Raw genomic sequence first — 17,348 nt, 5'->3', positions numbered from 1 at the left:
AACCCTCATCAGCACCTTCAGTCTGAAATTTCTCAGAGCACATCTTGACAGCAGAGGTAAATCTAGATATGGAATTAATCAATGGTTCCTCTGCAATGTTGGCAGTGGTCCCCATGCCTAAGAGTAGAGTCATTTCTGACATCTCCAGAGGGATCAAGTCCTTCAGATCATGATCCAATATAAGGGCTGCTGTATCTGGGGATCTGTCATATTTTTCTACCTCTGATGTGGGAAGACAAGTACAATTAGAATTCAGTCCACAAAATAATGTAGATTTATAAAAGAGGCAAGGTATTTTGTCTACCTAGATGTATTCTAGGTTTATATTGCATTTGTGTGTGTGATGCTTATAAAGCTTTGACTAATGGGGATGTAACCCCCAAGAACTAAGTTAATAGAAATCCTTTTCTGTAACACAGACCCCAGTACTTCAGCTGCTCAACTTCACTCAGCACTGCAGACTGGCTCTTTTTCAGAGGGTAGGACTAGAAAACATTGATCCAGCTAATTGCAAGGTACAGTAATGACAAAACAGGGATGGAAATGATGCTATTGATCCAAACTGCAAGGGGTACACAGTAATAAATCATAGTCTGCAAATGTTTTCATGCCAGCTGGCTTCCCCCACTCTAAAATCATGCACCTGCCTATACAGGTTCAGCTGGAAGGTTATCTCAGCAAGTACAGGTGCCAAGCATGACTTCCCCACCCTTTAGGGCCTGTGCAAAGCTCCTAGTACTTGGGGACTTTCCCCTTAATGCCAGTGCAGCACTTAGCACAATAACTGCAGCGGTGTTACCAACAATCTTACTCCAATAAAATAAAATATTAAAAGATCATTACATTTTAACAGGACTGGGATAATTTGCTTTGTTCCGTGCCTATTCTGGGCCTGCTTAAGCAGACTGTGTTCTTTGACCAATATTTTTCTAAGTGTTACTGTAATAAAAAGAGGGAAACAGTAATAATTTTTAAATAATGTTACTGCATTTTAAAAAAACCTTCCACACAAGCAGCAAAAGCTGTAAAAGCACATGCCATGTAAAGCTCACCCACAAGAGGAATTCCTTGCACATATTAACTGACATGCTAAAGTGTTTGCAGGATCTAGGTGAGAATCAATCATCTGTGTACATAGTAATCACACATATATTTATTGCATTAGCACTCCAGATATATTTCCCTTGAAACAATGCTGCTGCATGCTGATAAAGATGCCTAGCCAATACAGACTGAACTGATTGTGGCTGGCAGTAGCCCACTAGCAAAAGAAAGAAGTTAAAAGGCTCCCTGATAAGCCTGGAACATCTTTCAGCAGTGTGATAAATTTGAATGACAGCATTAATATCAGGGATTACTTATTCTCCATGGATATCCCTGACCTCGTCACCTGAGAATTCAACTAATTGGACAGAAGAAAAAAAAGTAAACACGTTAATTGAACTCATGCATAGAACTTTATAAGGAAACTGTCCATCCATTTTGATTTGAAAGACAAAACACGTATTTATTTTGTTTGTCCAGCTGTTAGACGATAGCTTTAAATCCCCTTGTCCATCCAGTTTAGACAAAACCTTCTGATATTTTAATCACTTGGATATGTGGGAAGGCTGAAATAAAGGAAGAATGTATTACAGGGTCTGATCCTTATCTGGATTAAATTAGCAAAAAACTGTTGAAGCTAATGATATTGTAATGGATTATTTAGCCTTCTACTTAATGCCCTACATAATCTGGCCATTTACATTTGCAGGATGCAAAGATGGAGAAGCAGTATGCACATCAGTGTTGGTTAAAAAAAAAATGAAACAACTTTTTTAAGATGAAAAATCTGGATACTAGTTGGTCACAGGGATTTACCCTTTAACTTCCACTTAAAAAGGTGGTGTTAAAAACTCTTTGCTGCATCAGTAATCCAGATTGAAGGACATAAATTCCAGGCTTCTGGATGAGAGATAATTACTGGAAACTCATAAAAAACACCTAAATTCTGTTTTAATTTTCATACGCGGAGCAGATGTTTTGACAGATGGATGGACTTTATTTTTGTAACTGTCCAGGAAAAGTCTGCATAACACAGCCTAATCAGTGTTACATATCTGTAGTGTTTGTTTTTCAATCTTTCTGCATTTGGCTCCTATGCTTTTGGTTGCAGACATTTTCTTTGTAATTTATTTTTTCAGGCTAATCTCTCTCTGCATAAACCCTTCTATCAGTTTGATATATAAATATTAGAAAACTCTTAAAAAATAAATTTGTATGTTTGGTTAGTAAGTCAGACATATTGATCTTCATACAGTGAGTGCCCTTCTGGAAAAATTAATTAACACTTTATCTTCTCTTCAAGACAGGCCCTCTGCCCTTATACATAGTATACAATATTTGGAATTGAAATTTAGAGTTAAGATTTCTGTCCAGACACACTGGACTTCTTTGACTTTAATTCACACTCTGAATGTAAGTGACAGTCTAATAATTTCTCAGCTTGTTCTACAAGTAGTTTAGTACAGCAGAATTTGCAGTGGGGTTGGTGCTTTGTCTGTGTTACCATGTATGATGCAAATAATTTTAGCTGCTTTCATTTCAATAAACTGTCATTGTGGAGCTGAGGATCTGAACCCCATAACCTCCTCAGTCAAGTTTAGAGGAAGTGTAAACATCTATATTGTACCTGAAGTTAAAACCTTTTTCTCACTGAGGAATGCCCAGTAAACTTCTGGTGCACTGTTCCCTCCAGGTGGCCAAATGAACCTTTAACTCCTGTACACAAGGTAGAATGGCTTCAGCTGGGTGTCTTTATGCCTTTATGTTCCACACTAACCCCAGGAAAGCCTGTAGTTTCTGCTTGGGCTTTGATGAGGGATACGATCCATATTTTTTCAAGCAGAGAAACAAACTGGATTGTGCTCCACATTCAGAGTGAGTGCTTCAACCACCACACATGGCAGAGCCAGGACAGGGCACAAGCCATTTCTTTGGATGTGCTTTGGAGGATATTGGCAATCGTGACATGATAGGACTGTTTGCAGTCTGTAAAAACATAAAAAAGTAGCTATTTTTAAAAGTTCCCTCCATCAGGACAGGGAGAGAAAGACCTCTCAGGCTATGCAAAAAGGTCTCGGACATGAGGGGTTTAGCTGCTTGGATTTTAAGATAGAAGTACTTCTGTACAAGGCCAAAGGCAGAACCTACAGCTCTGGGGGATACCCTATACCATTTATTGAAATATAAATGAAGATTAATCCTCTCCAGCGGTAGGCAAAATAAATGAATGGGGGCTTTGAGGACTGCAGTAACTCCCACACGATGTATCTAATTTTCTCTTTGAATATCTACCTCAATCATTCTGTACCATATGCAATCACTTATGCTTTCTGCTGTATGTTTGTATATGTAAACTGAAGCTTTAGGGCATAAACCAGTGTTTAGCTTTATATAGCCAAGAAAAGTTTCCTAATATTAAGCTGCCCATTATAATAAACAGGACTGCTAGTTGGAAGAATTTATAATGATTCACTATGGTGATTCCAGTGCTCCTCTTCCTTACGATTTATTTTCATAACCCATCCAAGTAATATTTTCCTGCCTACGGAGAACTTTGCAAACCTTGCATTCATTTTCATTCACATTAATAGGCTAAAAGTATTTTAAACTCCCACACCACCCTGCTTTCACATATGAAAAAAACCCCTGATTTACACCTGAAAAATAATTTTTAAAAGTCTGATTTTCTTCCTTTGACTGTTTTACTTGATGAAGAGCAATATTCTAAGGGTATGGATATATCTGCAATATGTTCCCTTTAAACAACATCGCTTTCCCAGAGAAAGTGAAAATGGATACAAAGGTACTGGGGGGCTGAACTTACATGCAGACACAGTGTTTAAATTCCCTGACAATTTGTTCCTTACAGCTTCTGGCTCTGGGTTACTTCCTCTCCCTCCAGTGGATATTTTCTCCCATCTGCTCTATTTTACTGAGATACTACATTTCTTTTGTTGTCTTTGTCTCCTTTCCAGTGCCTTACACTCTGAGATCATGTAGTGAAATGCCTTGTTCTGCTGGCACAGACTTTCCCACTAATAATATAGCACTGGCCCGGGGGTCTGGCAAGGGGAGAAGCTGCTGCCAAGTGGGACAAGCCCACTTGGAGACACCCAAGTCATTCCAGGCCTCCAGCCAAGGGGGTCAGGGAGTTGCTTTGTAGTTGAGTTGACGTAGCCACCAGTGTCGGGACCAGCAGAGCTGTCTGCCAGGTTTCACAACCGGCGGTGCCTGAATGCCATTGTAGGAGCTTTACTGTGAGGGTAGGAATGGGGAAACAGACTCAAAATGGGAGTCTGTCACCCAACTCTCATGTAGCGGCAGACCCAAATTACATTCAATGCACACACGCTTTCCCTGATCAGAATATCTTCATTATATGTGTGTGCTGAGATTTTGAGGCTGAGCAAATCATTCAAAGCTGTTGAAGATATATTACAGATATATATATTACAGATATATGTGAAGCTTTTTTGTCCCAGAGCTGCATAAACCAGAAAAGCCTAATATTCACCATCACAAAGCACTCTTGCTAAGCTCGGTATATCAAACGCAAAGGTACGTTTCCACACATGATGCTGTACCTGTGCAGCTGTACTTGAGCACAATTAGACAAAGGAAAGAATCTGATTACTCTGCAGTTGAAATCAATGTGCCTGTTGTATTGTTCCAGGGAGAATAACACCGTCTCCCAGGCAGGGCAGAAACTTCACTTTGAACTTCCTGAGTTGACAAGGGCTTAAATCAAAACTGTAACTTTACTTTGATGTCATTTATTGTGGTTTAATACCCCTCTTTATTTATTTTTTTACAATCATGTAAAATATATAAAGAAACCTAATCTGTTAGGGAGGTGTATGAGAATTTACTGAATAAACCTTAATGGTTCCTTTATGCAGCTGTAAAACACAGGGAAGCTATAAGAGCAGTCTGAACTGGAATAGAAACTTTAAATGTTATATAAATTTATTTGTCATAGTCAGAGGTTTATTGCTGTAGGTATTTACCTTCCCCATTGTTTAACTAGGTTGTGTATTTCTCAGACATCTATGGTAAAAATCATGTTGTACAAGGAAGTAAGGAGAGTTTAAAAGCAGGGATGAATAAGCCAAATATGCTTTTGGAAATATATTATAAATCTGGAGTACCTTTGCTAATATTCATGAATTTACACTAGTATCAATCCTGAACACTGGAAGCACAAATATGGCTATGATAGGGTTAATTACACATGCACACAGACACACACACACACACCCATAGGCTAATCTGGAATAATTCAGTGAAGCTGGTCATAGAACTTTTCTTAATTTCCATCCATAGAAATCAAAGAAGACTCTGCCCTTAAACTAAGTAAGGTTTCCCATCTCATCTTTAAAGTATTAGTTATCTAATACCCTCTTACTGTGTATTATAGATAAGCAGCTGAACAGTATTTAGTGAGTGTGTACAGTCACAGGTGGTGCGTTGCTGTAAATCCGAATAGCTCCTCTGAAATTAGCACATTCTGTTTTGGTTCACACTGGCTGTGTGTCTAGCCCATGTACTCAACAGTATTTTGCAAAAGTATGCATCTACTGGCTTCTAACATTTCATGTTCTTCAGGTAGGCAATTTTTGAAAGCCTTAATAAAGTGTAGTAGTTGACCACAAAGACGTGTTTTAAATCACGATACATCAAACCATACAAGGCAAAGCACAGTCCTACTGAAACACTAGTGTGATTAAATTTGGTCAGATGCAACTGTGAGAAAAATCTGAATTATTTAATAATGCACAAATCACTGGTCATTTTTAAATTATGTAGACTCAAGTTCAGATGCTCTATCTGAAACATGGAATATCAGAGTTTAAGAAAGGATGTACTTTAAATTTGTTCATTTTTTATTTTACATGAATTTGCAGTATTTTCTCACTTTATTCTTGCAGGCATTGAATCATTAACACACATTCATGTTTTTAACATATTTCTTTTATTAAAAGGAACAAAAGACAATAGCATTAAGAGCACTGATAAAACATATGTTATAATTTTGATGATTTATGCAAGGTATTTGCTTAGTACTCTACTACTGTGACAGTGGAAAGCAGTCTGTGTATACAGTATACATATAATAAATGTATGTTCATGTTTATACATGTGTGGGAGGAAAAATATGTATGCACCAGAAATCGTGTGTGTTTTTATTAAAAAAAAAACATCAGAATGGAAAGAATTAAGAGAGACCCATGGTAACATCCATCTTTATTTTTTTAATTTTCCTGTTGAATTACCTTAACTATCTCTGTTTCCTCTTCCATCTCAATGGGAAAGATTACTTAAGTTTTCAGCAGTAAGTTGAGGATGTAGTAAGATTCTGCATGCTTTTCTCTAGGTGCCCTTTTCAATACATTGCCATTATCCATTACACAAATAAACAACAAAATTGGAAGAACATTGTCATTTCAGTACAGTCCTTTGTGTGAGGCAGAGAATCGGTATTTTACCTGTGTAAGTTTGTTGCTTTTCCCTGTGGTGTCCTGAGGCATGCCTCAGATTGCACATGCATTTTCCTGGTAGAGCCATTGTTTTGGGTTTGAGTATCTGGTTTAATTATCAAACAATTTACAGAGATGTATGATGCCAGTCAGTGAGATTTCTGTGGCGGCAATAGCTCAGGTGTTATTTCCATGGGCTCTGGTCCACGTGGAGAGGTATAGCTGAGTGCTGTACCAAAAAAAGTCATCAAATATGCATAGAACAGTATCCTTCATTTTTAACACCAACTTGAAATCCATTAGTTGTAATTGTGCCAGTAGACTGACTCACAGCCATTGACATATTTCTTTTTATTGTTAGACCTGATTGAAATAAAAATATTAAATAAACAAAAAAAGTCCACATCCTGACTATCACATTAGACATTTCCATTTTAACAACATTAGGCATTAATAATGACATTTTTATTAACAGAAAACAGATAGTGTTTGTACTAGGGAGTGTTAGTGTTGATATTAAGTTTTTATTTGTGGAGAACTAGAATTACTCATGATGCGTAATTTACTTAGGTAGAAAATGTAAAGTCCACGTTTTGCAAAACTTACATTCCAGGGGCTGTCAATAACTGTATTAAAGTTTAACATATGTATTCATCTTTGTAAAAGTGGCCCCTAAACACAGACAATGGGGGTGAGGCAGCATTCATATTATTGTTAGAAATATTATGTCAATGATTTGTTTTTCATCAACTCCTTCCATCTGGCCCATCTTTCTTCTAATTGTTATTTAATTGAATAAAAGCAAACAGTTGGTCCATTTTTCTTCATTATTTTATTATGACACGTTTCTAGAAATGGGTTTTGTCTTACAAACATGGCAATAGCATAAATTACAAAGGTGAAGCATGTCTGAAACAGAATTAGGAATTTTTTTGTGTGATCTTTTCTTCAAGGGTGGATGTTTTATTAAATGGCAACCAAAGATATTTAAATGAGACCCTAAATGAGGCTATTTATTAAATGCTTATTTATTAAACAAGCTTATAAACTGCATGAAATGATCACACTTCTAAAATCTGTTCATTCAGCCATACATCCATAACATGGAAGAGCTCCCATTAGTCATAATCAAGGAATTAACTGTGGATACATTTTTTTCCCCCTTTTCTTTCCAGAGGGAATGTGCTAATTTCATCAAGGTGCTTAAGGCTTACAACCAAAGCCACTTGTACACTTGCGGAACAGGGGCTTTTCATCCAGTCTGCACCTATATTGAAGTTGGAAGCCATCCTGAGGTAAACTATCTTAAAACAATATTTTTCTTCTTCCTCTTTTTAATCTCTATTGGTGTTTAGCCATGATCTCTTCCTGCCAAAATGCACTCTCTCTAGTTTGTGTGGCTCAGTGAGTGGATCTGGTAAGACCTGCTCCTGAATCAGGTGCTGACGTGCTGACTGATAAATCACAGCAGAATCTGTACTTTTCTCCCCTACACAGCAACTTTTCCCCCAAGGGCTTAAATAAATATGAGTAAGCCCATTCTACCTGGTTCATGAAGTTAAAAGCCCTCTCTTTCTTTGGTCCGGACAGACACCAGCTATAAGAAGGGTAGTTCAGCCTGTGTGTTTATTCTGGGGCCAACTCTGTCCTTTAGTCTCCTACCAGTCAGTGCAGTCTGACACTGCAGCAGCCTTCTCCCAAATGGGAATTAAAATAGTGTCACACATTCATAAATCCCACTTCTCAGATCTGTTCTAACACACTGAGAGTTTTTCATATGTGACCTAGGTTTTGTTTCCTTACTTTTAGGGAAAAATAAATCACTTTTCCTCCCTCTTTTCCCCCATATTTTAAAATCTGTAGCTTGCTGATTTTTTCTCAGTGTCACAGAAAACTTGTAGTAGCTCTTGTACTGTTTTGTCAGTGATCATCTTAACTAAATAGATAAGCAAGGTCTTCCCTGGTATAAAAGTGTCACAGCACAGAAATCAATAGGACTATGCTGATTTTCCTGGCTGAAGATTTGACTAGAATGACTCTGTGCTCCATTTCAATACTTTTTCTCTCCAGAAAAGCCAATCTATTATTTTCCTTTTGAGTATGTAATATAAATTAGTCCACTTTGCTTTCAGTCTGGCTTACCTGAGTATTGCTCGATGGACTGTTTCAGTTTAGCAACCAGACTCTTGATGTGTTTTCAGCAGTCACTAATTTATGGATATGTTTTACTGGTGAACGCATAGCTGTGTTCTTTGTAGCTTCTGTGATCTTCAAAAAATAGCTCTTTCAAGTTACTTTATGGTTTTCAAATTCAGGTTTTCAGATTTCCCTGAAAATAAAGACATCATTGTTAAATGATTGAGGACTCAGTTATGTAAAAATCAGAATTTCTTCTTGAAGAAAAATTAACAGAACTTTTGAGTGTTGACTCTGTAGTCTGGGAACCATTTTTCCCTATGGAAATGTCTTTTGATACTTGAAACATGAGTCTTTAAAATGTTCTAAGCATAAGGTTTTGAAGGGATAAAAGAGCTGCAAAGTAGAAAGGTTTTTTTTTCGTTTTTTGTTGTTGTTGTTGTTGTTGTTGTTGTTGTTTTTTTTTGTTTTGTTTTTTGTTTTTTGTTTTTTTTTTTTTTTTAAATTCTTTAATGCTTTATTCCAGAATGCATTCTTGGCAATTAGTGATTGTCTCTTGACCACACACAGTATGTCATTGCTTACTGCATTAAACAGATTCTCTGCTTCCTGAGATCCATTTGGGAATTGGTAGACATATTAATTAACTCTAGTTCCGTAAGATGTGTGTCAATCAATTCTTGGCTATCTTCCAAGTGAATCTATCTGCAGAGAGATAGCTGGTATGAGGTCATTTACTTCTACATTTGGCTGGTTTATGACTGTACCATAAAACTAACACACACTTCATCAAGGATTTATAGAAAGGATGATCAGAGATGAGAGGCCAGATCCAACCTTGGTTTAACATTCTGGATTTTGGAAGTTTTGAGTCATTGATGTGTTTGGCCCTGGAGCTGAAAGAGGATGTTTAGTTTAGCTTCTTTTTAGCAGTCCCTAACTATAAACAAAACCTAAATTGTTGCTTTCTTTGGTCATTTATGTAGTAAGTTTGTTAGTCCCCCTGTGCCTGATTCATTCTCATGACCCTTGGTTTCATCTTTGCAAACCGGGGAAGTCAGGAGTATGTTTATCTGAACTGCCTCAGACACTGTTAGCTTTTGATTTCCTTTTCATATGTAAGCTATGAGTGAAATCATCTTCACCTGTCCTTCAGGTGGCACAAGTTTCAGTATCCTCTGGACAGCTGTGCAGGAGGGGTCACTGACTTCTCAACCCAGGTCTGCCCATGAAGAGAGAGAGGGGCAGGAAGGAGGTAGCAGTACCCACCTCTTTTCAGGTTTTGACAAATCTGACAGTCAGCCTGGGTTCTGTCCCTTGCAAAGGTGAAAATCAGATGAATAAATGAATTTATTAGGTTTGCAATGAAAAATAATCTGGTCTGTCTCTGTGTGTCAGTTAGAGCCTGCTCCTTCCTTTCTTATACCACCTAGCCAGGAATTTCAAATGTGCATCTCCTCTGGGAGCTGGGGAAGAGGAGGGTGCTTGATTGACAGTAGCTATTAGAGACACCACGAATGGGGGGGGTGGGGGTGGGAATACAATATTAACCCCTGCACCCCTGCACACTGCATCTGTGAGAGCCAGATGGCTTACATTGTCATGTCAGACAGCAGCACTGGACGTGTCAAAGGGCCACTGCTTCTGTATCGTGTATAGTTTATACCTCCCTAGCATACTAAAAAAGCCAAAAAGTATAAGTGAAGGCAGGTGGTTGCTTTTGAGTTAAAAAAATTGCCATCTGAGACATTTCCTGAAGATTCATTTTCTGCCACAACACTTGTGGAAAATTAACTGACTTCACCATCTGCTTATTTATTTTTCAAGCACTTAGAGAGGTAAATGTGAACTGATTAGAGGAATAGTCAGGGAATGTACCTACTGTCTAATAAGATCTCTTGTTTATGTGAGCTTTCAATATAATCCACCTGCCTGAGTCCAGCGGAGAGGAAATTATTGTGTGCCAAACTGAAGAGGATGGAGAAGTGAAATTTAAAGAAAAGAGTGGCAAGTGATAGAGGAGACACTGGAAGCAATTGGAGTAGGCTGCAGGAGGCTGGAACATGGTACAATTTTTATGATTGTGGAAAGGAAATAAATTACTTTGCGTGACAGTCATAAAGTAATAGGAATATGAATTGTTATATCTGTTGAATATCTCTTCAATATGAAGCAGCATATTGCAGCCTCATTCCATACTTGAATAAAAGCATTTCTAGTGCTGAAACTAGGCAGGTCTAATTGAGTCTGATGAAGTACAGTATCAGAAATAATAATAAAAAGGCAAAAGGATATGAACAACATGCTGTGCATCTGATTAAAAATGATCTGTGCAAATGTATACAACCTAATATGTTGTGAATTACACCGCAGTCTAAGGAGTAAAGCAGACTAATCTTCACTTAAATCCATTCCAGATGTGTAAGTGAATAACCACAGTATTTAGGGAGAAGAATAAAGTTAATGTTTGAATAGGCTTTAAGCACGTAAGCCTTGAGTAAGCAGGAAAGAACGTATTTAGAGAGAACGTAGCATGTGTATATGCAGAAAATACCTGAGGAAAGCCTAATTTAAAGCTTGAGATCATCCATTTGAGAGGCTATATATCTGTACTTTCACCGAATGGGGCAAACTGGCTCATATACACATGTCTGTATTGTACATGCCTGAGTTTAGGTGAGATGACCTAACACAGACACCTACACCAACTTCAGGGACCTGGGATTAGGCAACATGTAGCATTCTCTCCACATAACGCAATATAATACAAGAAACCAATTACCAGACAAAACAAGGAAGTAATTAGTAAAACTATGTTCTGTTCTCACTGACTTCTAAGGAAACAGGATTGGATGTGTAGGAATGTTGTACTTAACAGTTGCAAAATTACACAAGTCAGATCTGTGCTTGAAAGGAACAAATCCAACTGCAGGGAGACACAGAGGTACATTAACCCACTAGAAAATCACAACAGGATGCAGAATGCACCTGCCTGTGCAAGCCTGAGCAGGGGGAAGGAGGCCTGATCCCTTTCCCCAGGGCTCCCTTTGGGGTAGTTTGTGTGAACCAGCAGGGAACAGTCCTGTTTAGGAAAGAAAAGGATTTTCCATTTACTTAACCCTTACATACAGGTGGAGGCATAGAGAATGCCCTATAAAACCTTTTTTTTTAACAGACCAGCATTGCAAGAGCTGTACAAAATTGTTTGCCAGATCCTCAGCAGGAATACATTAGGGTTTCTTCAACAAAGGTAAATCAGTAGATGCTGTCTGAAGAACTAACACGGTTTCTTTCATTGTCTCCTAATTCCAAATTTCTTGTAATTGTCTGACGGATTAAAGCTAATTTTTAACTGGATGAACTTAAGAGATCTGGGATCACTTTACTTGCAGGTTATTTCTCATTCTTAATCAATAAAGAAGCTCTAAATTTAGTTCAGATTTATGATGTACATAAAACATTAAGTTATTGCATATGAAGTTATATAACACTACCACCTGTAACATATTTGCTTTTTCCGGACTCTGTGTATTTTAAAAAACTTTGGTTCAACTCATAAAATTCTCCCATATCATACCTTCCACTTTTTTTATCCCTCCTGTACTTCACATTAGAAGAGGTCCAGAGTGCGTTTTCTAATTAATGGACATCCTGTTCTGATGCACTTATGTATCTGTCTTTTTTGTCTGTCTGTATACATTATATATATGTATACAGTGATGGAGGAGCAGTTTTTTTCCTAAGAGAATGACTTTGAAGGAACACATTACTTGAAGGACCAGTGCTACTGCTGGTAGAAAACATATTGTGTTTCATTATCTAACATAAAATTCAGGGTGAAACATTGACTTCAGTAGTAGCAGATGTGGCATAAATTGGCCTGATATCATTGAGGACAGCAGAGCTGTGTCAGTTTACATCAGTTAAGATTCTGACCTGCAGTTTTTAAGTGAAACATTTGAGCAAATGATTTTTAAAGTTAACAATCACCTCAGGCTAATTTGCTTTTCATCTAATTAATTATACCTTTATATGTCATTTATATCCTTACTAAATATATAGGGAAAATATGAAGAAAAAGGATACTACTAAAGGATTATTCTCATTTATGATATAACAATTGTGTGATAGAACTACTATTAGTGACACACTAGTTCTAAGCATCACTATAATCACAGAGAAATGTCAATAAAGGAAGATATAGCTTACAGATTTTAACAGCCTATTTTAATTCAGAGATTCTTTTTTCCAAACCACTAGATATTCTGTTACTGTAGTACATGAAAATAAAACTGAAGGGTCAGATCTCTAGCTTATGTACAGGGTAAGTACCTTTTAGAGCACTTATTTCAATCATCTGAGTAGTTTTGCCACGGGAAAAAAGAAAACATCTCTTAGATGTTTAAAGGCTGATATACTTCTCCATGTTTCAGACAAGGCAGGATAATGATTTCTGCTGTACTGGGAAACCCCAGGTAGTGGATCTTTTTGCTGTACTGATGTTCTTGTCTGTGAAGCATGGCAGATCACAGGATAGTCAGTGTTAGGAACACATCTGTCCAGGCATCACAGGATCATTGGCCAAAATCACAAAATAAAGGGACTTGATTCATCTGGAGGCTGCTGAGTCTACAGACCATCACTTCTGCTGCTCCACATGGCATAGATTTCCAGTCCCTTAGGCTACCCTGTGTGAAAATTCTTTGCATAAAATCAGTATTTTCATACATGTACAATTTACCCTAATTTGTTAAAAAGAATAAAACTTGGCATAGATATAAACTTCCTAGCATGTATGTAGTTATATATAGCATGTAATACTTTTTGCAAGCCACAATTCACAATGACATTGGTTGAGGAGGGGTATGCTAACGTGAACTTTCCAATGACCCCAAGACAATATTTAAAGAGGAGTACAGGGAAGGGACAGAGAACTTGACAGTCCTTTCTCATAAGAGAACCGAAGCGAGCCAGTTGTTCTGGTAAGGTCTGGCAAATATTTCTGTAAGTAAATCAGTGTGTGTTGCTGGAAGCTCTACACACTTTTAGGAACTGTCATGCAGAAGCATGTATTTCTTACAGGCTGAGTGCAATGTCTCAAATGGCACCTCTTGTTACATGGCATTATCTTGTGATAAAGTTACAGAAGTAGAAGGTCACCATAAAAAGGTAACTTGAGTCCCATTTAAACAACTGCCTGAAAAACTCCATAAACCCCTTTGTAAACAAATATTAATCAGGTTCATGGTTAAATGCTATTATTTATGAAGGCCTGTCTTTGAAGACACTACATATCTTTGACTTTAGCTGTATTTCGAACATTTGTTTTGCTAAAAGAGAATTTAAGCCAGGAAAACTGAGTTTTTTCAAAACTTCATCCTGTCATCCATAAGCAAAATATAATTCCATTAAAAATTTATTTCCAGAGTAGATCCTTTAAAGTAGGACTATTAGACTTTATGCAATAATTTAGCTGTCAGAATAGTTTAATTTATGAGATAAACTTCTCTCAACTGAATAGCACACATGGCAGCAATGGCTGACGTCTTCCCTACCGTCACTGTTGGAAAAGTCTACACAGCTGCTATGGATATTTCATCCTCGTCAAAGTGAGACACTGAAGAGAAAAATTTTGAAAGAGATTTTTTTCCAAGTACCTTATTTTAACAAAATAAGAATCGATTGCCTAATACAAATTATAATGTTTACTAAACTTTTGATGTAAACCACACAGCTAAAAATATAACTTAAATTTTCAGCTACTGTGCATTATCCTGACATATTCAATTAAGAAGGGTATGCCTTTATGACAGCTGAATATTTGACAACTATCTGATCCAGTTGATCTTCCATTTACCAGTGTAACACTGTATTTGTAATAGGACTTTTCCAAATCATACGCAAACAGAAGATCTGACTCAGTATCTTAAAATTCAGATTCAGTACAAATATCATCTTGGGGGTAAAAGTATTTAGCAAGAGGGTCATGCTTTAATCATTGACAGGAAATGTGAACATTGTAGTTTTTCAGCTGTCATTTAATGCATTCAGTCCTGCCTTTGCATATTTCATAATTACACCTGAGTAATTTGGAATCTATTTATGTCTAAAGTGACAGAAAGTCAGTAATTATGTCTGAGGTTCACTCTGAGACTTACATGTTGAACATTTACATGCAGGAAATGAAATCAGGTTTTAAACTATCACAAATCAAAATAGTGTGGTTGGCTGTTTCATTTCTTCACATTTATTCCTCAGTCTACAGAGTTACATGGTTTAGGCAGAATGGAAGCACAGTCCTTTAGTAAGTCATACAGAGGAGAGGTATAAGATATGATGAGAAGCAGAACAAAGACATAGAATTTACAACTACAAGGACCATTTGTTGCACAGCAGAAACCGTTAACGAAACCCCTATTATTATTCAAGTCTGATCAGTTCAGTTATTCAGCAACTAACTTTTGTTTAGGACTTGATAAATATATCCAAAGTGCTATGGCAGACATTGTAGTTTATTCTTCAGTGGGAAAAAAAAAAAACAATTTCAGAACCATATTACTTTAATATCACTTTATAAATATGTTTTAAAGAAAATGTAAATGAAAACCACTCTGCAGGTGATGTTCCTGCAGTCTATAGTTTGATTTTAATTGAAAACTATGCTGACATCAGAGCACTGGTAAGGATATGGTCTGCAGAGAGCATTGGTGTTTCTGTGGATCTGGTCTGATCACTAGAGACATTCAATGATGCAGAATGAAGCCTGATAGTAGCAAGACCCTGCATATTCTCCTCCACTGTTGAAAAAAAAATCCCTCACATAAAGTAAGTGTTAACGCAGAGTTTGTTTAGATTTTCTCAGTGCAAAAAGACTCCAGTGTGATTGATAGTGTCAAATTTGAACCCATTACCTCCTAATGAGAGGAATCTGTGCACTAACATGTTACCACTGAGATAACTGAGAAGACCATTGTTCCCTCACTGTACATGGCTTTCGCCTTCTGTGGCTGAGAAATGTTGGTTGATTACAGTGTAGAACTGTATACAGTATGGCACAGCTGAATGACTTCCATGAATAAGAAACTAAAGCCAGTCAACATATTCATTAGGTTCAAAGAAATGAGCCTTAGAACTGTGGGAATACTTTTGTTATGCTGCTGGAGGAGAGAAAAAAAGAGTGAGATAGAAAGAGACCTCCATGTAAGTAAATTCACGGAGTGGAGTGTGCACACAAGCACATGCAGAACTGTTGAGTGGATTTTCACTTACACCACATGCGATGTCTTGCTTTGTGAGTCCATGTCAAACCATGGGTAACTTTGAATTTGCTTAGCTAATGAGTGATTCGAGTTAAAGACACTCTTAGGATCTGGGTTTAATTTATTTTTTTTAAATGTCGTTTCCTAGCGTTAGTTGTCTTCAATGGAATCCTCTATGACTTATATTGGTGTAACCAAGACTGAGGTTAATTCTGAATTTGTATAGTCACAGAAAAAAACATTAATTTCTAGCATTGTTAGAGTGATGACTCAGAGTTTTGTGACTGCTTTAAGAAAATGAATTTTAGCAATGGCTACCAGAGGAGCTGAAAACACACCCACAGTTTGTATTTGCATGTTCATTATTTCTCCTATCAATTAAAAGATGTTGTGATGAATTATTTATTTCCACAATGGAAATATGTTAATTGGCACACGATTACCTTACTTTACCATGAGCTGATACAGTTTTCCTAATTCATTACAGACTTAGATTGTACTTCTAACAGACGTGGTAATCATATTAAGATGTTGATCCGATTTTCTGGGTGGGAATATGTTTGTTCACCAACAGAGCCCATAATGTTGCTAGTAGAGAGAAGTTCATCATTTGTCTCTTGTTAGAGTAACAATTGAAAACATTAACCCAACTTCACAGCCATGCAACGTATGCAAAATTTCATCCACACACCTCCCAAAACAAAAGACAAGTATGGCTGAATCCTTTGATCTCTTGACCAACATGGAGGAGAAAAAAATTAAATAACAAACCACCATCTGTTGGGAAACCAGTGTAATAAAAACTGTGGAAAGCCAGCCTATAGTATAGACTGACTTAATTGAGGAAATGACTTATAAATATAATTATTTCTTGATTTAGAGTCATAGGAGGAAGCAAAACTGAAAGAAGGAGTTACTGAGCTCAGATTTGGATAGATCAGCATCAAAGCAATATTGTTCATTGTGGGTTCTGCATCACAAAGCTCCAGTTGACAGGGGCTGACCTCATGAAGAAGAATCACATTTTAAGTGTGATTTCTGCCGCTTGAGGAAGTAACTATATTGTGTTTCTAGCTCAGTACAAACATCTTGTCAAATAGTCTTTAAACAACCAAGGTCATGACACAGCAGGTTTTAGCTGTGGGTGTTGCTCCACATACAGGCCACAGGGTTGTGAAATGCAGAATAGCAAACTAACCAGATATATTAAATATTCAGACATGAAGACCTAACCACGAACCTACTGATGTTAGCTAACATCACTGGTCTTTGTCTAAAACTTTGTGAGAGCTGATGTGTTGTGAAGTGCCTTTCAGGCCTGATTTTTAAAGGATGTATCATACGTTATCCCTCAGAAGTTATATGCAAACCTGAAAACACTGCTTGTTTCCATTCTTTCAGATCAACCTAATATCTATAGTTTTTGCCTGTT

At 37.2% G+C, this 17,348-nt stretch overlaps 1 protein-coding gene across 5 annotated transcripts in view; it reads left to right on the top strand.

Annotated features, from left to right (window-relative positions):
- The window catches only part of SEMA3A (semaphorin 3A), a 336,738-nt gene that overhangs the window by 227,204 nt on the left and 92,186 nt on the right, over positions 1-17,348 (top strand). For all 5 annotated transcript variants that reach the window (XM_032985231.2, XM_032985232.2, XM_042792922.1 and 2 more), the window contains one exon: positions 7,697-7,816. In XM_032985231.2, the coding sequence (XP_032841122.1) occupies positions 7,697-7,816 (120 nt within the window). The remainder of the gene's footprint in view (positions 1-7,696; positions 7,817-17,348) is intronic.

Source organism: Tyto alba, unplaced genomic scaffold (assembly GCF_018691265.1).
Source record: "Tyto alba isolate M040663 unplaced genomic scaffold, T.alba_DEE_v4.0 Super-Scaffold_2, whole genome shotgun sequence".
In the NCBI taxonomy this organism is placed as follows: domain Eukaryota; kingdom Metazoa; phylum Chordata; class Aves; order Strigiformes; family Tytonidae; genus Tyto; species Tyto alba.
Note: the sequence above shows the minus strand (reverse complement) of the source record. Positions and strands in the feature narration are given on the sequence as shown.